The sequence below is a fragment of the Diadema antillarum genome, unplaced genomic scaffold (assembly GCF_040938485.1).
Source record: "Diadema antillarum isolate AM-2024a unplaced genomic scaffold, OU_Dant_1.0 seq00001096_RagTag, whole genome shotgun sequence".
Classification (NCBI taxonomy): domain Eukaryota; kingdom Metazoa; phylum Echinodermata; class Echinoidea; order Diadematoida; family Diadematidae; genus Diadema; species Diadema antillarum.
The window spans coordinates 572,394-588,264 of NW_027271913.1; the positions used below are offsets into that span (position 1 = coordinate 572,394).

General features: G+C 36.8%; 1 protein-coding gene across 1 annotated transcript in view; it reads right to left on the reverse strand.

The window, feature by feature from the left end:
- Positions 1-15,871, reverse strand: part of LOC139743563 (voltage-dependent T-type calcium channel subunit alpha-1G-like) — a 256,942-nt gene that overhangs the window by 37,618 nt on the left and 203,453 nt on the right. Inside the window, exons 23-28 of the mRNA XM_071654043.1 lie at positions 15,254-15,563; positions 10,035-10,186; positions 9,436-9,545; positions 8,406-8,536; positions 3,258-3,328; positions 93-171 (exon numbers count right to left, since the gene is read on the reverse strand). Of these exons, the coding sequence (XP_071510144.1) occupies positions 93-171; positions 3,258-3,328; positions 8,406-8,536; positions 9,436-9,545; positions 10,035-10,186; positions 15,254-15,563 (853 nt within the window). The remainder of the gene's footprint in view (positions 1-92; positions 172-3,257; positions 3,329-8,405; positions 8,537-9,435; positions 9,546-10,034; positions 10,187-15,253; positions 15,564-15,871) is intronic.

Genomic DNA, 15,871 nt, shown 5'->3' on the forward strand with positions numbered 1-15,871 from the left:
ACAAACATCTGTTCCCTATCTGTATTGAAAATTCTTAAGTTACTATATTGGCTCATGAGAACAATGGACTATGTAGAATGTTGCTGACTCACCCAAGCGGCCGAACAGCTCTACCCCAAGAGCAGCAAAGATGAAGAACAGAAGGAAGAAGAGAAGCCCAAGGTTTCCGACCTGACCAACCACGAGACAAACAAATGGAACATATGAGCACATTTCAAACATGAGATTGTAAAACATTCATACCCTACTATACAGTGGTTACTTAACATCTAAACCACTGTCATCATAGCTCAACAACTAATGTCTACCCCTCCTATAGCTATGTATATGCTTTACTTTCCAAAACTGATTTCTACACACACTGTATATCCTTACAAACCTCAAGAGTAAAATAAAACTCTTCTGGAGATGTTCATATCTTTTATCATATAATGAGATGCCTGGGTTCTCAACATGGCCGTACCATAATAATGACTGTTAGATAATGTTTGTTGGGATTGGTTGATATATGCATTATGCATTTATGTATGTGGAGAACACATATCATATTTCACTTAGGGGACTGAAATTATTACTGGCTTTTTATACCAGTTTGACATAAAAACATGATCTTTATAGTTGTATTACAGAAACTTTAGTTTGCCTTTAATAAACAGCTTATTTCTGCTATGAAATGATGGCAGATTTCTGTGAGCCTCCAGCTTAGACACAATTTTAATGATATGTATTTCCATGCTAGAACCTTATCAACAAATTATTTACCACTTAAATTTCATAAAGTTCTCTTTCTTATGAAATCTTGCTAGACACAAGCACCACCAAACTGTTTTTAAAAGGCACACTATGTAATAAAAGATCTACTCTTTGTGGTATACAATACAGGGTGATCTCCCTTGAATACAAAAGGTAAAGCTACAACTTTAGTATCTTCTTTACATGAAATAGGAACTGTACTACGGTAAGATCACTGCTCAAGTTAAAACCAATGAAGTTAAAATCTATACTACAGAAACATGAACACCACATGATAACATCACTGACATTCATGCAGGCTAAACATAGTAACACTGTTAGAATACAGAAATTTCCTCATGTGATTGACATTGGAGGTCTTGGATATGTTATGCCTGAATTTAATGAGATGTTTAATATACTGTTCATAGAGACCCACTTCTGTTCATTTTAAAAAAATATTTTTGTCAAGATGAATGTTTTCAGTTAACCTGATTTTCAAACATTCAAACCACTCACTCACTTTTAAAAAAGAAACAAACAAACCAAAAAATAAACATTTCTTCATTTCAGTTGCAGATAATCCTGAGTATATGCAGTTTCTGATAAAGTTTAAAATTTCAGACTGAGGTTAACAGACTAGATTTCCTTTAATGAAATAAGGGAGTCTCAGACACAACACTGCCAAATTACAGTCAAAATACCAATGAGTTATAACCCTCAAATCAGCTAATGAGTAGGATGACAGATGAGGTGGTAAAAATATCTTGTGCCATATGTAGCAAGTGGTAAACTCATCAGATGATCTATCCATAAACAGGTATTTCCAGCATTATTCTTGTGCACTCAAATAGATATTCTCTTTCCAAATATGATATTGTAAACTTTACCAATAGGCCAGTTTGTTTGAATGCATTAGCATGGAATCATTACAAACACAAACACATTGTGACAAGTATATCCAATCCTGTATTCAGAAGATATACGTTGAGTATAATCTTATCTGGATTCATTAATCATTCTTTTTAAATATCACATTTCCCCTCAAAGCTAAATCATAAGACAGTTCATGGCGAGAATTAATATGCCATTCATGGACATTAAAGGACAAGTCCACCTTCATATACATAAGGATTGAGAGAATGCAGCAATATTAGTAGAACACATCAGTGAAAGTTTGAGGAAAATTGGACAATCCGTTCAAAAGTTATGAATATTTTAAGTATCTGCGCAGTCACCGCTGGAAGAGAAGACTACTACAGTGTATGATGTCACATGCGTACAACTATATAAGGAAAATAAAAAGAGAATTTCACAAAACTTTACTTTTTGAATAAAGTGCACAGTTCTTCGACTTGCTACTGACGTATGTTAAGGGTAATATTATTCCCCCTGCCTTCTGAAAGAGAGAAGTCAAGTGTTATTTTGTTATGCGAGAAAAATGGAAATATGTTGAATTTTCCTTATTCTTTCTTTATATCGTTGTACTCATGTGACATCACAAGCTATAGTAGTCTTTTCATCCAGCCGTGACTGAGCAGAAACTTCAAAAATTCATAACTTTAGAACGGATTGTCTGATTTTGCTCAAACTCTCACTGATATGTTCTACTAATATTGCTGCATTCACTCAACCCACATGTCTATGAAGGTGAACTTGTCCTTTAAAGTCATTTTAAAGAATTCCTTTTTATGCTTCAAATATCACAATACCTTGGCAATAATCCTCTCACAAAACACAGAAAAAGAAAAATCCATCTTGCATTTTCTGCTTACCTTCTAGAATTTCACCTTTTTAAAGTGGAGATTTTAGTCTTCCAGCACAACTAGAAATTAATTTATACAGGGTGGCCCAGAAAGAACGGAACGCCTAAGATCTTTAATTTCAGCAATATCGTTGCAAATATGTCATTATTTTGCATACTATTGGAAAGGCCATTCTTTTTCCAATAGAATTACAAAAAGCTCTTTAATTTCAGTTCATGCATTACGATTTTACGTTCATTTTTGTCAACCATTGCAATTTTCAAAATGTGATCATTTTGCACTCTCAGAGACACCAAAACCAGTGAGAATTCGGCTTGCCATAGAAGCAGTAACATTCACAATGTGTGGAATGTGGCTGTCATTGTCCGTTACCATTGTGAATGAGACGACCTGACAACAATAACACTGTCCGCCCCACATTCCGCACATTGCGAACGCTACTGGTTCTACGGTAAGCCGAATTCTCACTGGTTTCTGTATCTCTGATAGTGTAATATGATCACATTTTGAAAATTGCAAGGGTTGACAAAAAAGGGCCTAAAATCGTAACGCATTAACTGAAATTAAAGAGCTTGGTGTCATTCTATTGGAAAAAGAATGGCCTTTCTAATAGTATGCAACATGATGACATGATGACAAATTAAAGATCTTAGGCGTTCCGTTCTTTTTGGGCCACCCTGTATATATCGCTTCTACCAAAGATTACATGAGTAAGAGACAAACCCTGCGACATACTTATTGCTAGTTTGAGGCCTTTACCTGTGGCAGTGCCAGAAAGACCGTTTCCAGCAGGGCGCGAATACCCTTGGCCATTTTCAAGAGTTTTAGCACTGAAGCGAGACGGAGAACAAATTCAAACACAGACGAGAATAAAGCACATTGGGTACGATAAGACAACATTCACAAGGGTTGCAAAACAAGCGCTGAGGACAAGATCAAACAAGGATATAGATATACAAAACATGGACAAAGTGGATAAAGAAAATCAGGCAGCACTGTCTACACATTACATTCACTTTGCTGTTTTCCATCAGAGCAACAACTATAAAGGGACTGCTCCAAATAACGTAGAAGTGTAACTGCACTTTAAAATAATCATGCAATCCTGTTCCACATGAGTGTATGTGAACATGAAGCTCTTTATACTGTGTATATGTCATGCTTTCTAATCGAAATTCCTATAGTTTGTGTAGAGAATGAATAGTCTGTAAATGTGTCTCTTTGTTATGTTTTACATGTATGTGTGTGTGTGCGCATAACAAGTTTTGGGATAAAAAACTTGTACAAATATCTTCCAGTATGCAAGCATGTGATGTCAGCCCCCTTCCAAATAAAAGACAGCACATAACCTTTCTGTTCACATAACAATTGCAGCTGGGTGACATGAAGTGTCCATAATATCAACATCTACACACTTATACAGCAATTATTAGTTTGAAAACAAAATTACAAAAGAAATCATGCAAATCACATGCCTATCAATACAATCTATGCAATTATCACATGATACATGGACCAAGAGCAAAATGCACTTATTATTCTGGCAACAAGAAAAACAAGAAAATACCAAATAATCATGCAAAAAATGAACTAAAGTAGAGAAGAATGACAAACTCCCATCAAAGATAAACACATGTAGGAGTGAGTACACATAACGGTGCCTCATAAGTGCACAGTGCAGGACAAGCACGGCATGCACTCGACACTTCCACTGAAGGCTGCCCTCATTGGCAGACATGTTACCTGCGGGATAGCACCCATAAGAACAGCTAGCAGCTCGCGAAGGCCCTTCATAGTCTTCATTATCTTTAAGACTTTGGAGGTTTCAAAAGATGGTGCATGTTTCGTGGGAGAGGGGGGAGTAATTCAGAGGAAAAGTTAGCAGGTGACTGGAGAATGTGATTCATACTGTCCACAACAATCCTAAAATGTAGTCCACATCTGACATGATCTGAAGATCGAAGCAACGGCATGGAATCTAAAGAGACAAATATAATTGTCTTCTTCTCCTACAAATAGTAGGATAAAATTGAAAAGTGACATTTTGCATTCATCTGATATTCCACCTTCAGGAAGAGGTCAAAAAGAGTCCATTCTGAAATGTTTGGAATAATCTCAGTGGGGGAGCAAACCAAAAACATGCTCATGGTGGAATAAAAGTGTGCAGTCATCGGCAGAATGCAAAAGTTGAAGTTGTGACAGGCTGAGAAGACAAAATGTCCATGGCAATGTTCAGCCTTTTTAAAGGGGCATTCCAGACAACTTTTGAAATTTCACATCATGTAGTACTTAAAACTGTAAATCAACAGCTCCACGTATAGATTTGTGGAATTTATTGTGGTCCTTGAGCAGAGAAACCATATTTTGAAAAAGCTTAAACAAAGTACACTGAACAGTGTTGATGACATAGGAGCCCCACATATTTTCAGAAATGTAGCAGTGTAATTCCATTACAATACCACTTGCTTAACAAGTTCACCTGTGTAGAATGTATGCATGCCTTCTTCTTTTGTTCTGCTTCCTTGAGCCCCAACTCATGCATTCTTATGGTGAGGTTGCCATGTCATCATCCTTGTTCATTGCAATTTGTATAAATTTTGGAAACATTCTTATTCGTCATCCCAGTCAGTATAAATTCCGAAACTCTGTACTCAGTATAACTACTTCGTCTGTTGAGGATGAGAAGGGCGCTAAGTGGTTTTGAATACTATGGGTTTAGTGACAACTTAACGCCCTTATCACTCTCAACTGACAAATTTATGGTCGTTCAAATGTAAAAGAATGAAAATCATCTGGAGGTCTCCTTTAACAGTATGAGTTTGAGGGTTTGTTGATTTATGGCTACCAGTTCAACGAATTAGCCTGGTGAACAGATTGTACGACAGGAAGTACCAGGATTTCAGCTGATACTCTCTATCATAAAATACTGTAAAAATAATGGTAAAATGAGGATGACGAGACAAAAATGAAAATGAATATAATGACAAAATGTAAAAGATCTCCCTGAAACAGTATCACAATATCGATTACATTACGCAATCATATCTTTATATTAAATGGCTTAGTCAAATACCGGTTAGTGATTGGCTAAACACAGTCACGTGATGGAGGTACATTCGTTATGTTCGCCAATGGACAAACATTCTTGTAATGTTCTCCCATGGGAAAACATTTTCACGTAACAAATGACAGAAGGCCTAGGACCGCGCGTGCACAGTGAATTTGGCTCTGCGCGAGCGAGCGATCGAGAGTGTGTGCTGGTGGTTGACGTTGACGTATTTGACTAACCCATGTAATATAACAGATGATGACTTTTGTTGTCGGGAACATGTACCAAAAGTTCCACCCTCAGGGTTTGAAATGCTATTTCGGGAGGCTATAAGTACCTTGACTTCATCTCGGGACTTATAACCTCCCTCAATAGCATTTCAAACCCTTCGGGTGGAACATTCAGTATGTTCCCTCCCCCGCCAGTCATCATCTATATCATGTCATTCCTGGTATGACTGGAACCTACAGGAAAGAAAAGAGAGGAGAAATCCATGCTGTTCATCTCAAGACGATATGAAGTTAGAATCAGAATATCACTATAATAAAGTTGTCCTTGTCTTCCATCGAATCAAAGTTTTGTCATTTTGTGCTTTTTTGTTAAGTTCTCTTTTTACCTGATAATGTCAGGAAAAGAAAGAGAAAAACCATAGACAAAAAGAAAATGTGCACAGGAAGGTTTCAATTTGAAAAATAAAAGACTTTCAAGATGCAGGTGTGAAATATGCATCTCTGGGTTCAAGCATTTGTGATACACAAACAGGGTGGTAAAAGTCAAAACCAATGCACTGTAAATACATAGACTGACAGCAGTCATGTGTGCACGAGTAAGGAGGGATAATTCACCCCAAAGAAAAAATCTTCTTGAATAGATGAAATGATATGCAATAGGCAAGTGAATACTGCGAGCAAAATCTCTTTTGATCGACAAGGAATTTATAACCATCTAAGTTTTTGCATACAATCAATTATGACATCCAATGGGCACGTTGAAATGGCTGGACTTGTCCCATGACTTACATATCACTTGCTTAATCAATCTTATTTACTTTAGAAGAGACCAAAATATGCCTCCTCCTTGAATGAATATATAGGAAATAATTAATATTCTTTATATGAGATGCGGAAGAATATGATAAACGGAATCATGGAAAATCAATGTTATTTTTTTTTTCAAGGGATCAGGGGCCTGTTTCATAAGGACTTACGCTTAATCTTACCCTCGATTTATTGATCGTAACTCAGTGAATCTAGCATAAGATCAATACTGATCGTAAGTAAGTTTCATAAAGATACTTAAGCTTGATTTAAAACTCAGGTTGAATAGCAGACAGAGCATAACATTTTTTTCAATTGCATTAATGGTAAGATCAATGCTACAATCAATCTTTATGAAATGGGCCCCAGATATTACAGTGGATTTAAAAAAATAATAATTTCAATCAATGTCATGATAACATGACCAAAACAGCTTATTCACAGTGACCATATGTTGTCGTTCAAACGCCAACAACTTTCATTACAGTTATTTGATCAATCTTCGGTAGATATTAATATGTCACCTTTGTTTCAAAGCTAACATTCAACTCCAACTACCACATGAGTAAAACAAAGATGATAATAGGAGGACCAAAGAAGACATGGCTTAAAACAGATGGAGAGATAGATGGTGGAAAAGTACAGTAGGTTAAAGGACAAGTTCACCTTCATAGACATGTGGGTTGAGTGAATGCAGCAATATTAGTAGAACACAACAGTGAAAGTTTGAGCAAAATTGGACAATCCGTTAAAAAGTTATGAATTTTTGAAGTTTCTGCTCAGTCACGGCTGGATGAAAAGACTACTATAGCTTGTGATGTCACATGAGTACAACAATATAAAGAAAGAATGAAGAAAATTCAACATATTTCCATTTTTCTCCCATAACAAAAGAACACTCAACTTCTCCCTTTCAGAAGGCAGGGGGAATAATATTACCCTCAACATACGTCAGTAGCAAGTCGAAGAACTGTGTACTTTATTCAAAAAGTAAAGTTTTGTGACATTCTCTTTTTATTTTCTTTATATAGTTGTACACATGTGACATCATATACTGTAGTAGTCTTCTCTTCCAGCAGTGACTGCGCAGATACTTAAAATATTTGTAACTTTTGAACGGATTGTCCAATTTTCCTCAAACTTTCACTGATGTGTTCTACTAATATTGCTGCATTCTCTCAATCCTTATGTACATGAAGGTGGACTTGTCCTTTAAGAGAAGAGAGACAGAGAGAGGAAAAAGAGACAAAGTATGAGAAAGAGACAGAGTGAGCAAAGGAATATACAGAGACTGTAAGTGAAATACTGTATATGCCGTCAGTGAAATACTGTATATGCCATATATTTAGCAAGTCTATTTTTTAGCGAACTGGGACTTCCCAACAATCTCTCGAGTGGTAAAATTTGCGATTGTGGAGTGCAGTACTGAACAGAAAAATATATGCATGAGCATCACATTTATGTCAGGATTAGAGTTCATATTTTTGCATGTTTTTAAATTCGTGAATAGCACCTGACTCGCAAAATTTGCAAAAATAAAAACCTCACAAATTATACAGCATAAACAATAGACAAAGAGAGACAAGGGAAGAGAGAGAGAGAGACAGAGAGGACAAGGAATATATTGGAATTGTAAATATGAGAAAGAGATAAGGAGAAAGAGAGAGAGAGAGAGAGAGAGAAAGTAAAGTGTATACTGAAATTGTAAGAGAAATAGATAAAGAGAGAGTGGGAGAGAGAGAGTGATTTGAGAGACAAATATAGTGAGATTGTGAGAGATGAAGAAGAGAGAGAGAGAGAGGCAAAGGTAGCCACACCCACCTCTTGCTATCCTCAAGACCCGCATGATGCGGATGATGGTAGGGTTAATAGGGATGATGTCAGACTCCATCTCCTCCATAACGATACCAGCGATGGAGAGGATCACGATGGTGATATCAAGCTGGTTCCAGCTGCATCAAGAGGATGAAATTGAGGCAGAGATGACGTTATTCAAATTCATGAAATTCTTCTGCCGCGATGTTTTCATGGCAGCTGATTGACAAATTGCCCTACATCGACATAAACATAAATTTGAATAATTACGCAGTACCCGCTGTATGCTGTAAGGATTAGAACCAACACTTGCTGTCAGGCGAAAGCTCGGTGGTCTAGTGGAGATGACGCCTGTGCGGTGATCAGGAGGTCGTAGGTTCCAATCCTGCTCGAGTACGTACGCACATGATTTTTTATCATGGCTACTACTAAAACACTGATCAATTCAGCGCTTGTTTACGTCAATATAGGGCAATTTGTCAATCAGTTGCAAAGAGATAATGTTAGTCCTTCAAGTCACTGAACATCAACTAATGGTAGACTGTAGATGCCATATATTTAGCAAGTCTAATTATCTGCAAATTGGGACTTTCTGACAATTTTGTGTGAGGTTAGATTCTCAATATTGGAGAACAGCAATGAAGAGAGAAATGTATGCATTCACGTCACATTAATGTCGGCAGCAGAGTTAATATTCCGTATGTTTTCTAATCTGTGCACAGCAAAAGGTAAAACAAGTAGTATACACTGGCATAAAATACATATGAACTAATGTAAATATTGCGAAGGTATGAGGTGTATTCAATATCTCGTAAGTGATCTGTTTGCTTGGATGAATAAAACTATTTTTGTTATCTACCTAAAAGACTGTTTAGAGAGAATATAAAGAAAATAATTACAAGGGGACACTGAGTTTGCTAAAAATTAGATGATTCTACACTGTGACATCATAGTTGGATCACTGTCATCCTGACTGCATATAAGGGATATGGAGAGAGTGATTGAAAAGGTCAAGACCTTTGACCTTTGACCTTACCCATCCTTGAAGTATTGTTTGAGGCCAAGTGCAATAATCTTGAAAATAGCCTCCAGGATAAAGACTGCTGTAAAAGCATAGTTGAAGTAGGTCAGGATGTCGATCATAACCTACGAATGACAATAAAAGGAGAATTAGAAATATCAGACACATTGACAGTGCATAAGAGAAATAAATAAATGCAATGATAGATAATTGTCTTTCAAACAAGATAAACAGAAGTCTATGGAACCACTGCATGATATACTAGGGGAGAAAAACAATCATTTTGCACACAAAAATCAAAGTGACACTCTGAGGAATTATCAACCAGAAGTAATCATAATTTGGAGATGGTATTGACCATGGGCAATGCTCACGAATGAAATTATCAGCCATTGATCATAGCTCAAATTTTCCTGAGTGTATAATTCACAACCTCACACTTTTATCCACCAAGGTAAAACATATCACTCTAATGTTAATCTTTTCTTGACAAGGCAGAGTAATGTTAAAAAATTCATTAAAAGAGGTGTACAGGATAAGAATGCAAGTGACCAGGGGCACAAAATAAGCTTGATCACAAATCCTTCTTGTCAGATGTTCACACTCAAGCTGACCTGTGGCATAAGATAGTACTCCAGGGCCATGGTGATCACGTTGAGGAAAATGATGCCAGCAACCACCAGGTCGAAGTACTTATTCATCACAACGTCATGGATTGCTTTCCTCGTCTTGGAGTAGTTCTGGTAGTAAGGTACTTGGAGAGACCCTTTGGTTGGTGAAAGATCAGAGAAGTATGTCAGGCTTCAGATGTCCACAAGTTTTCACTGATTATCTATCCCTACTCTGAGATCATTGGGATCAAATCTAGCCTGCTACTATGTCACTCTGTCTGAAGTTTGAGACGTAAGTCACAAAAAAATGAAGAGTAGAGTGATTCAGTTAAAAATCAAATCCTTGACTTAAAAAAAAATCTAAACTTGTATGGTATACTACCTCCTTTAAAGGCTTCAAAGTCTAGGAATGTACGAAAATTTGAAACGTTTTGAAGTTTTCATTAAGCATTTTGCTATGATATAACAAATTGTTTACATGCTTAATTTTTAGCTTGCTTGACTGAATCTAAACTTCAAAACCAATTATCTCAACAGTGTGTCTAAGTTCATGAATTTATGTTCAAAGTAAAAATCTTTGAAAGGTCACAAATTTTTAATACAAATAAGTATTTAACAAATGGAAATGTACCTAGAAATATTCATTTCTGATCTTCTTTTTTTTCAAATTGTTTTGGGAGGAGGTTTATGAGAAATAAAAGTCAACTTCCATAAAAAAGACTGAAAATATGCTACACAAATACAAATTACTGCATAGTATGGGAGGTTTTCTATAAAAAAAACCTTCTAAATGTTGATCAACTTTTGTATTTTTGCTTTATAACCAAAAAAAAAAGTCACAGAATAAAATTCTTGCAGGACAAGAATGCATTGCAATGATTTATGGCTCAGAGTTACTGCCTTCATTTATATGACTCTGCACAAGGAAACATAAGAGCAAATTACAATTTCTTCTCAACGATGTATGTTAGCATGTTGCACATTAGGTGCTTTGAAGAAATGGTATACAGTGAGATATGGGTCTACATAACTGGCAGAATGAAAATGCTTCCTTTACCATAACCTCTTTATTTTATTCCAAGTAACATGACCCTGAATCTTGAATAGATTGCATGGAATAAGAAGTAACATACTGACAGCACATGTGAAATATATCTAAAGAATACTGCATATGCGATATATTTTGCAAATAATATTTTGGGAAATGGGACTTGTAGGGCAATTTTGTGAGTGGTTGAATTCATGATTGAGAATCACATGGACAGAATAAGAAAGAAAGTATTTTCACTCTCTAACAGAAAATTTTGTGACTTCAAAACCTTGGAGGCAATGTAAGTTTATGAGAGGCAATAATTTTGCCAGCTGCTAATTTCTTGAATTTTTGTTATTTGCAACATTTGAGAAAATAAAAGCACCTGAAAATAAACCAAATATACAGTATTTGATACGGAAATGGCATACATGTGATTGACAAGATACAGTGTATATCCTGATGAAATATGAACTTAAAGCAACTTTCTCAATGGCAAGTTATGCATGGCTTTCTGTAATGCTTTAGCGTTTATATTTAATGCTCTAAGATGTTGTAGCAACATGGAATGCGTCCATGAATAGACTAGGATGAAAAATGAGATTTATTCTCTTCCTTCACATCATGGGAATTTCAAGAAGAAACTGTAAATCACCTCAAGGGATTACTACAAAGTGTGAATAGAGAGCACATGACAAGACACACAGTGACTTTTACTTCCCTTTCATGAATGGAAATGGAGAAAGCTGATTGAGATTACACAAAGGGAGCAAAAGACCGAATGGTTCTAGCGCTCACTTGAGTATTGCAAGTTCACCTTCCATACAGACTATTACCTATAAAGAACATTGCAAATTTAGTGGGCTTTGGGAGATCTTCTGGGGAACATGTTATTCACTTATATATTCTATCACACTGGCAATAATACCTGCCAAATTTGTAGAGAATTTGAACATGTGTTTTCAAAAAGAGGATCAAAATGTGAAAAATGGCCCCCAGTGCCCCTAGAGGACCACCCCTGGATCTGCCATAAACAAACATGACAGAAAGTACACTCACTTATGTATTAACTCACTGTATTTCTGGTTTTATAGGTGATCTTTTAAAGATTCTCTTAATTCGGTGGCTCTACGCAAGTTCCCTGTTTGTACAGACATTATTCTATCACCCTCGTGATAATACCTACCAAGTTTGGTGAAAATTTGACTCTGTATTTTGTATAGAAGAAGACTTTTAAAGATTCCTTAATTTGCTGGCTTTAAGGCTGGAGGCATAATGTCCATTTGATGAGATTGAGATCTTATCACCCCAAGGATGCAACTTGCCAATCTTGGTGAAAATATGTCATGGGGATTTCAAGAAGAAGCTGAAATAGTATTAAGTTTACGCAAGACAAACGACAGGTGAAGGACGCCAGACAATGTATGATTGCAATACCGCTTTGGCTCGGTGGGATAAAAATGTACAAGTAAAGCTATAATAATCCTACTGAGCTGAGAAGATACATAGTACATGAATTATTACAATTGCAAAAGACAGACAATCAGCAGACCCAGATTACAAAAGGGTTTGTACAGCAAATAAAATTTGATCATCACCACATGGTCAAGCAGATAATTCTTGACCTGATATTGTCCACTGGCCAGGTGTGGTCACAACACATATCTGAGCTGAAGGTGTATTTTGTGTCAAAGGTGTGAAAAAAATCATTGGAGTTGCTATATATTTTGAACTCAAATATCAATGTGTATAGCAAATGTGTTTTCTGCCCTACTACAAACCAAACCAAGATTCACTGCAATCGCACATACTGCCTATAGCAACATCAAGGTAATACCAACCATTTCAAAGAAATAAAAACCACTGCAAAAGCACATTTTGTGTGTAAAAATTAAGGAGTTAACTAATTCAGAAATCACATCATATTTCTCCTTATGGACTCAAGAAAAAAAAAAACCCAAACAAACAACTACTGCAAGCACAAATGTATGCAGCTTGCATACTTAGCTTTATCTGACAGCAGAATATGTACCTATCATGTAATATCACATTTGGGGCTCCTATGTATTTCAACAGCAAGAAAGTATGGACTTTCTGCACAAACCCACTTGGGATGTTGTGGTTAATTGAATTGGCAACATTTTATAAGCAGTAGCATCTTTTTCTTTTACCCTGTTTCTTTATCTCTATGCATTAAATTATTAAGAAATATGGTCAGTAGATTTATGTACCTATGATGTATCCTTGGTACTATTAAAGTCATGTCCGTCAGTTTTAGGATTACACTGCAGGTGTACAATTCCACACATATTCGTGCATACTCAACTGTGACCACATAATAAAACAATTGCCAAGATAATCTACTATTTGAGATGAATAAAACACTTCTTTTAAAAGGATCTAGGCAAGATTCATAGAGACCATAATCTGAAGGATCAACTCAAAGGCAAAGAGACCATTGCTATTTTCTAGGGAAGCTTGCACAAGATTAAATCTTTTTTAATCATTATTATCATTATCATTATAATTTTTTTTACAAGACACAATGAAGATCTTGTGCCCTTCTATATTGACAATATGGGTCCTTCATCAATCCAAAGTCTTTCAGATGGAAGCTTTTTTAGGGGAAGGGGCTTGGATATTCTTACGGTAACTTGAAATTTCATACTTTAATTTTGAATCTTTCCAATGTTCCAATTTTCTTCAAATCCTTCCAATTCAAAATCAGGACAAATCCGGCAAAATGGCAAGAAGGTGCGAGTGCGGTTGCTGTGAGAGCGAGTTCAATCTGGCCTCTCTCATTATCATGGACAAACTCGGATTAAAAATGCAGGATGATCCAATAACACTGCTTCAAGAAAGTTGATTAAGATGGCTTAGACAGCCAGAACAAATTCAGTGAAGCAAACATTCACACTCATTCAAAATTCCACCAAGAATCGAAACAAATTAATGCAGAGGAAACAAACAAATTCCCAGCTGTCCTTCCATCAGCAATTTAAAATTGGCAGTGGTTTAGTTTGGTTAGTAAGAACTCAGTGGTATTAGTGATGCGTGCTCTTAAGTTCAGGAAGAAATCTTGGCAAATCAATGATGAAGTATTTATGTGTATATGTATACGTATATATATATATATATATATATATATGTATATATATATATATATATATATATATATATATATATATATATATATACACATATATATATATATATATATATATACACACACACATAAAGCATCATCCAGTGTAAGTATGCAAACCAAACACACATTGCGTCTGTTATTGCAGAACATGTGCAGAGTTGTTGAGAGATAGAGTGATAAATGCAGAACAACACGAGACCAGAATCAATGATGTTAGAGAAAATACGGTGGCAGTGTTTGATAGGTACTGTCAAACCAGAAGTTTTTGCATGCATGAAACTTTGGTGAATTTCACGAGGGGCCAAGATTCGCAAAAAATGAAATGCATGCGCAAGTGTTTGTCTGCACAATGCATTGAATGCCAGTGGCCATTCACTAAAGCTTCATGCCACGAAAAATTAAGGCTGTCAGCTCCAAATTGTCAAAGTTTCATGCCTCAAATATTTCTGGTTTTATAGTATGTACTGAGAAATTCTTAGTAGTGAAATAAGGATGGATGAATATGCTTCTGCCAGTTTAAAAAAACAACAACAACTGTTATGTTGGAATGCAATGTCAGCGAACCAATATGAATATGCCCATCACCACATTGTGCTATACACACTGATAAATGATCACCCAATTTACAGACCCCCAGTGTTTAGTTTGCCAAGATGTTTTCATTTGGCGTGACACAATCCTCTTTTCTTTACATCCATGGCTCAAATTGCCATTTTAAGTATCCTGTAGCAGAGCGAGTGCCATTCAAATGAATCCATCTGTCAAAGATTGGTTTGTATCTTACCACAACCATAACATGTTTGTTAAGGGTAGGGTATAAAATCGTTAGAACAATTCATATTGTGACCGTCCTAAGAGAGTTATGACTCTGATGCCCCGACATTGTGACCCGCAAAATGAACTCTACACCCGTGGCTGTAAATTAGATGTAGATGGAAAATGACCAGTGACTGCCCAACAGAGGAAGATGTCAGTATTTTGCGGCAGGGCGAGTTCTGAAATGGAGCGACGCGTCATGTTTTTGGTGTGGTGTGCTGTACAAACCCATGTCATCGCAATCAGCCCTCTCTGAAGGACTCAGGGTCCCAACCTCGGGCGCCACGTACACCACGGTCGCCATGGCAACTCGCGCCTTCTCTGCCTCCTCCTCCCTCTTCTTACTTTGCCGCGCCTTCTGCAGCTTCTGCTGCCGCTTCTGGATCCGCATCTCCAGTTCCTCAGCCGCCTGCTCCTCCCGACACTTGTGGAAGTTCTCGACAACCACGCCCACAAACATGTTGAGGACGAAGAAGCCGACGATGAGCAGGAAGGAGATGAAGTAGAGGATGAGCCACTCGTTGTGGTCACGCTGAGGCTGCACAACATTTGGTTTCCAAAAGAAACAAGAACGTGCTATTACCACATTTTGGGATGCCAAACTTTTCAACAGTATTGCAGTATTCTGAGGGCTAAACAGGCATATTTTTGGTGGAAAAAAACAGTGTTTCCCATGGCAAAACACAGTACAAAATGCTGCAAAAAAAAGAGAGGAAAAGTTGGCATCTCTGCACACTGAATAGGTGGGGGAAAGATGTGGTCTAATGTGTCAGGATGAGCACTTAAGTTTCGGGGGTGGGGGCTGGGGTAGTGGACAGGCAGAGGTTAATTCTTTTACATTGTGGA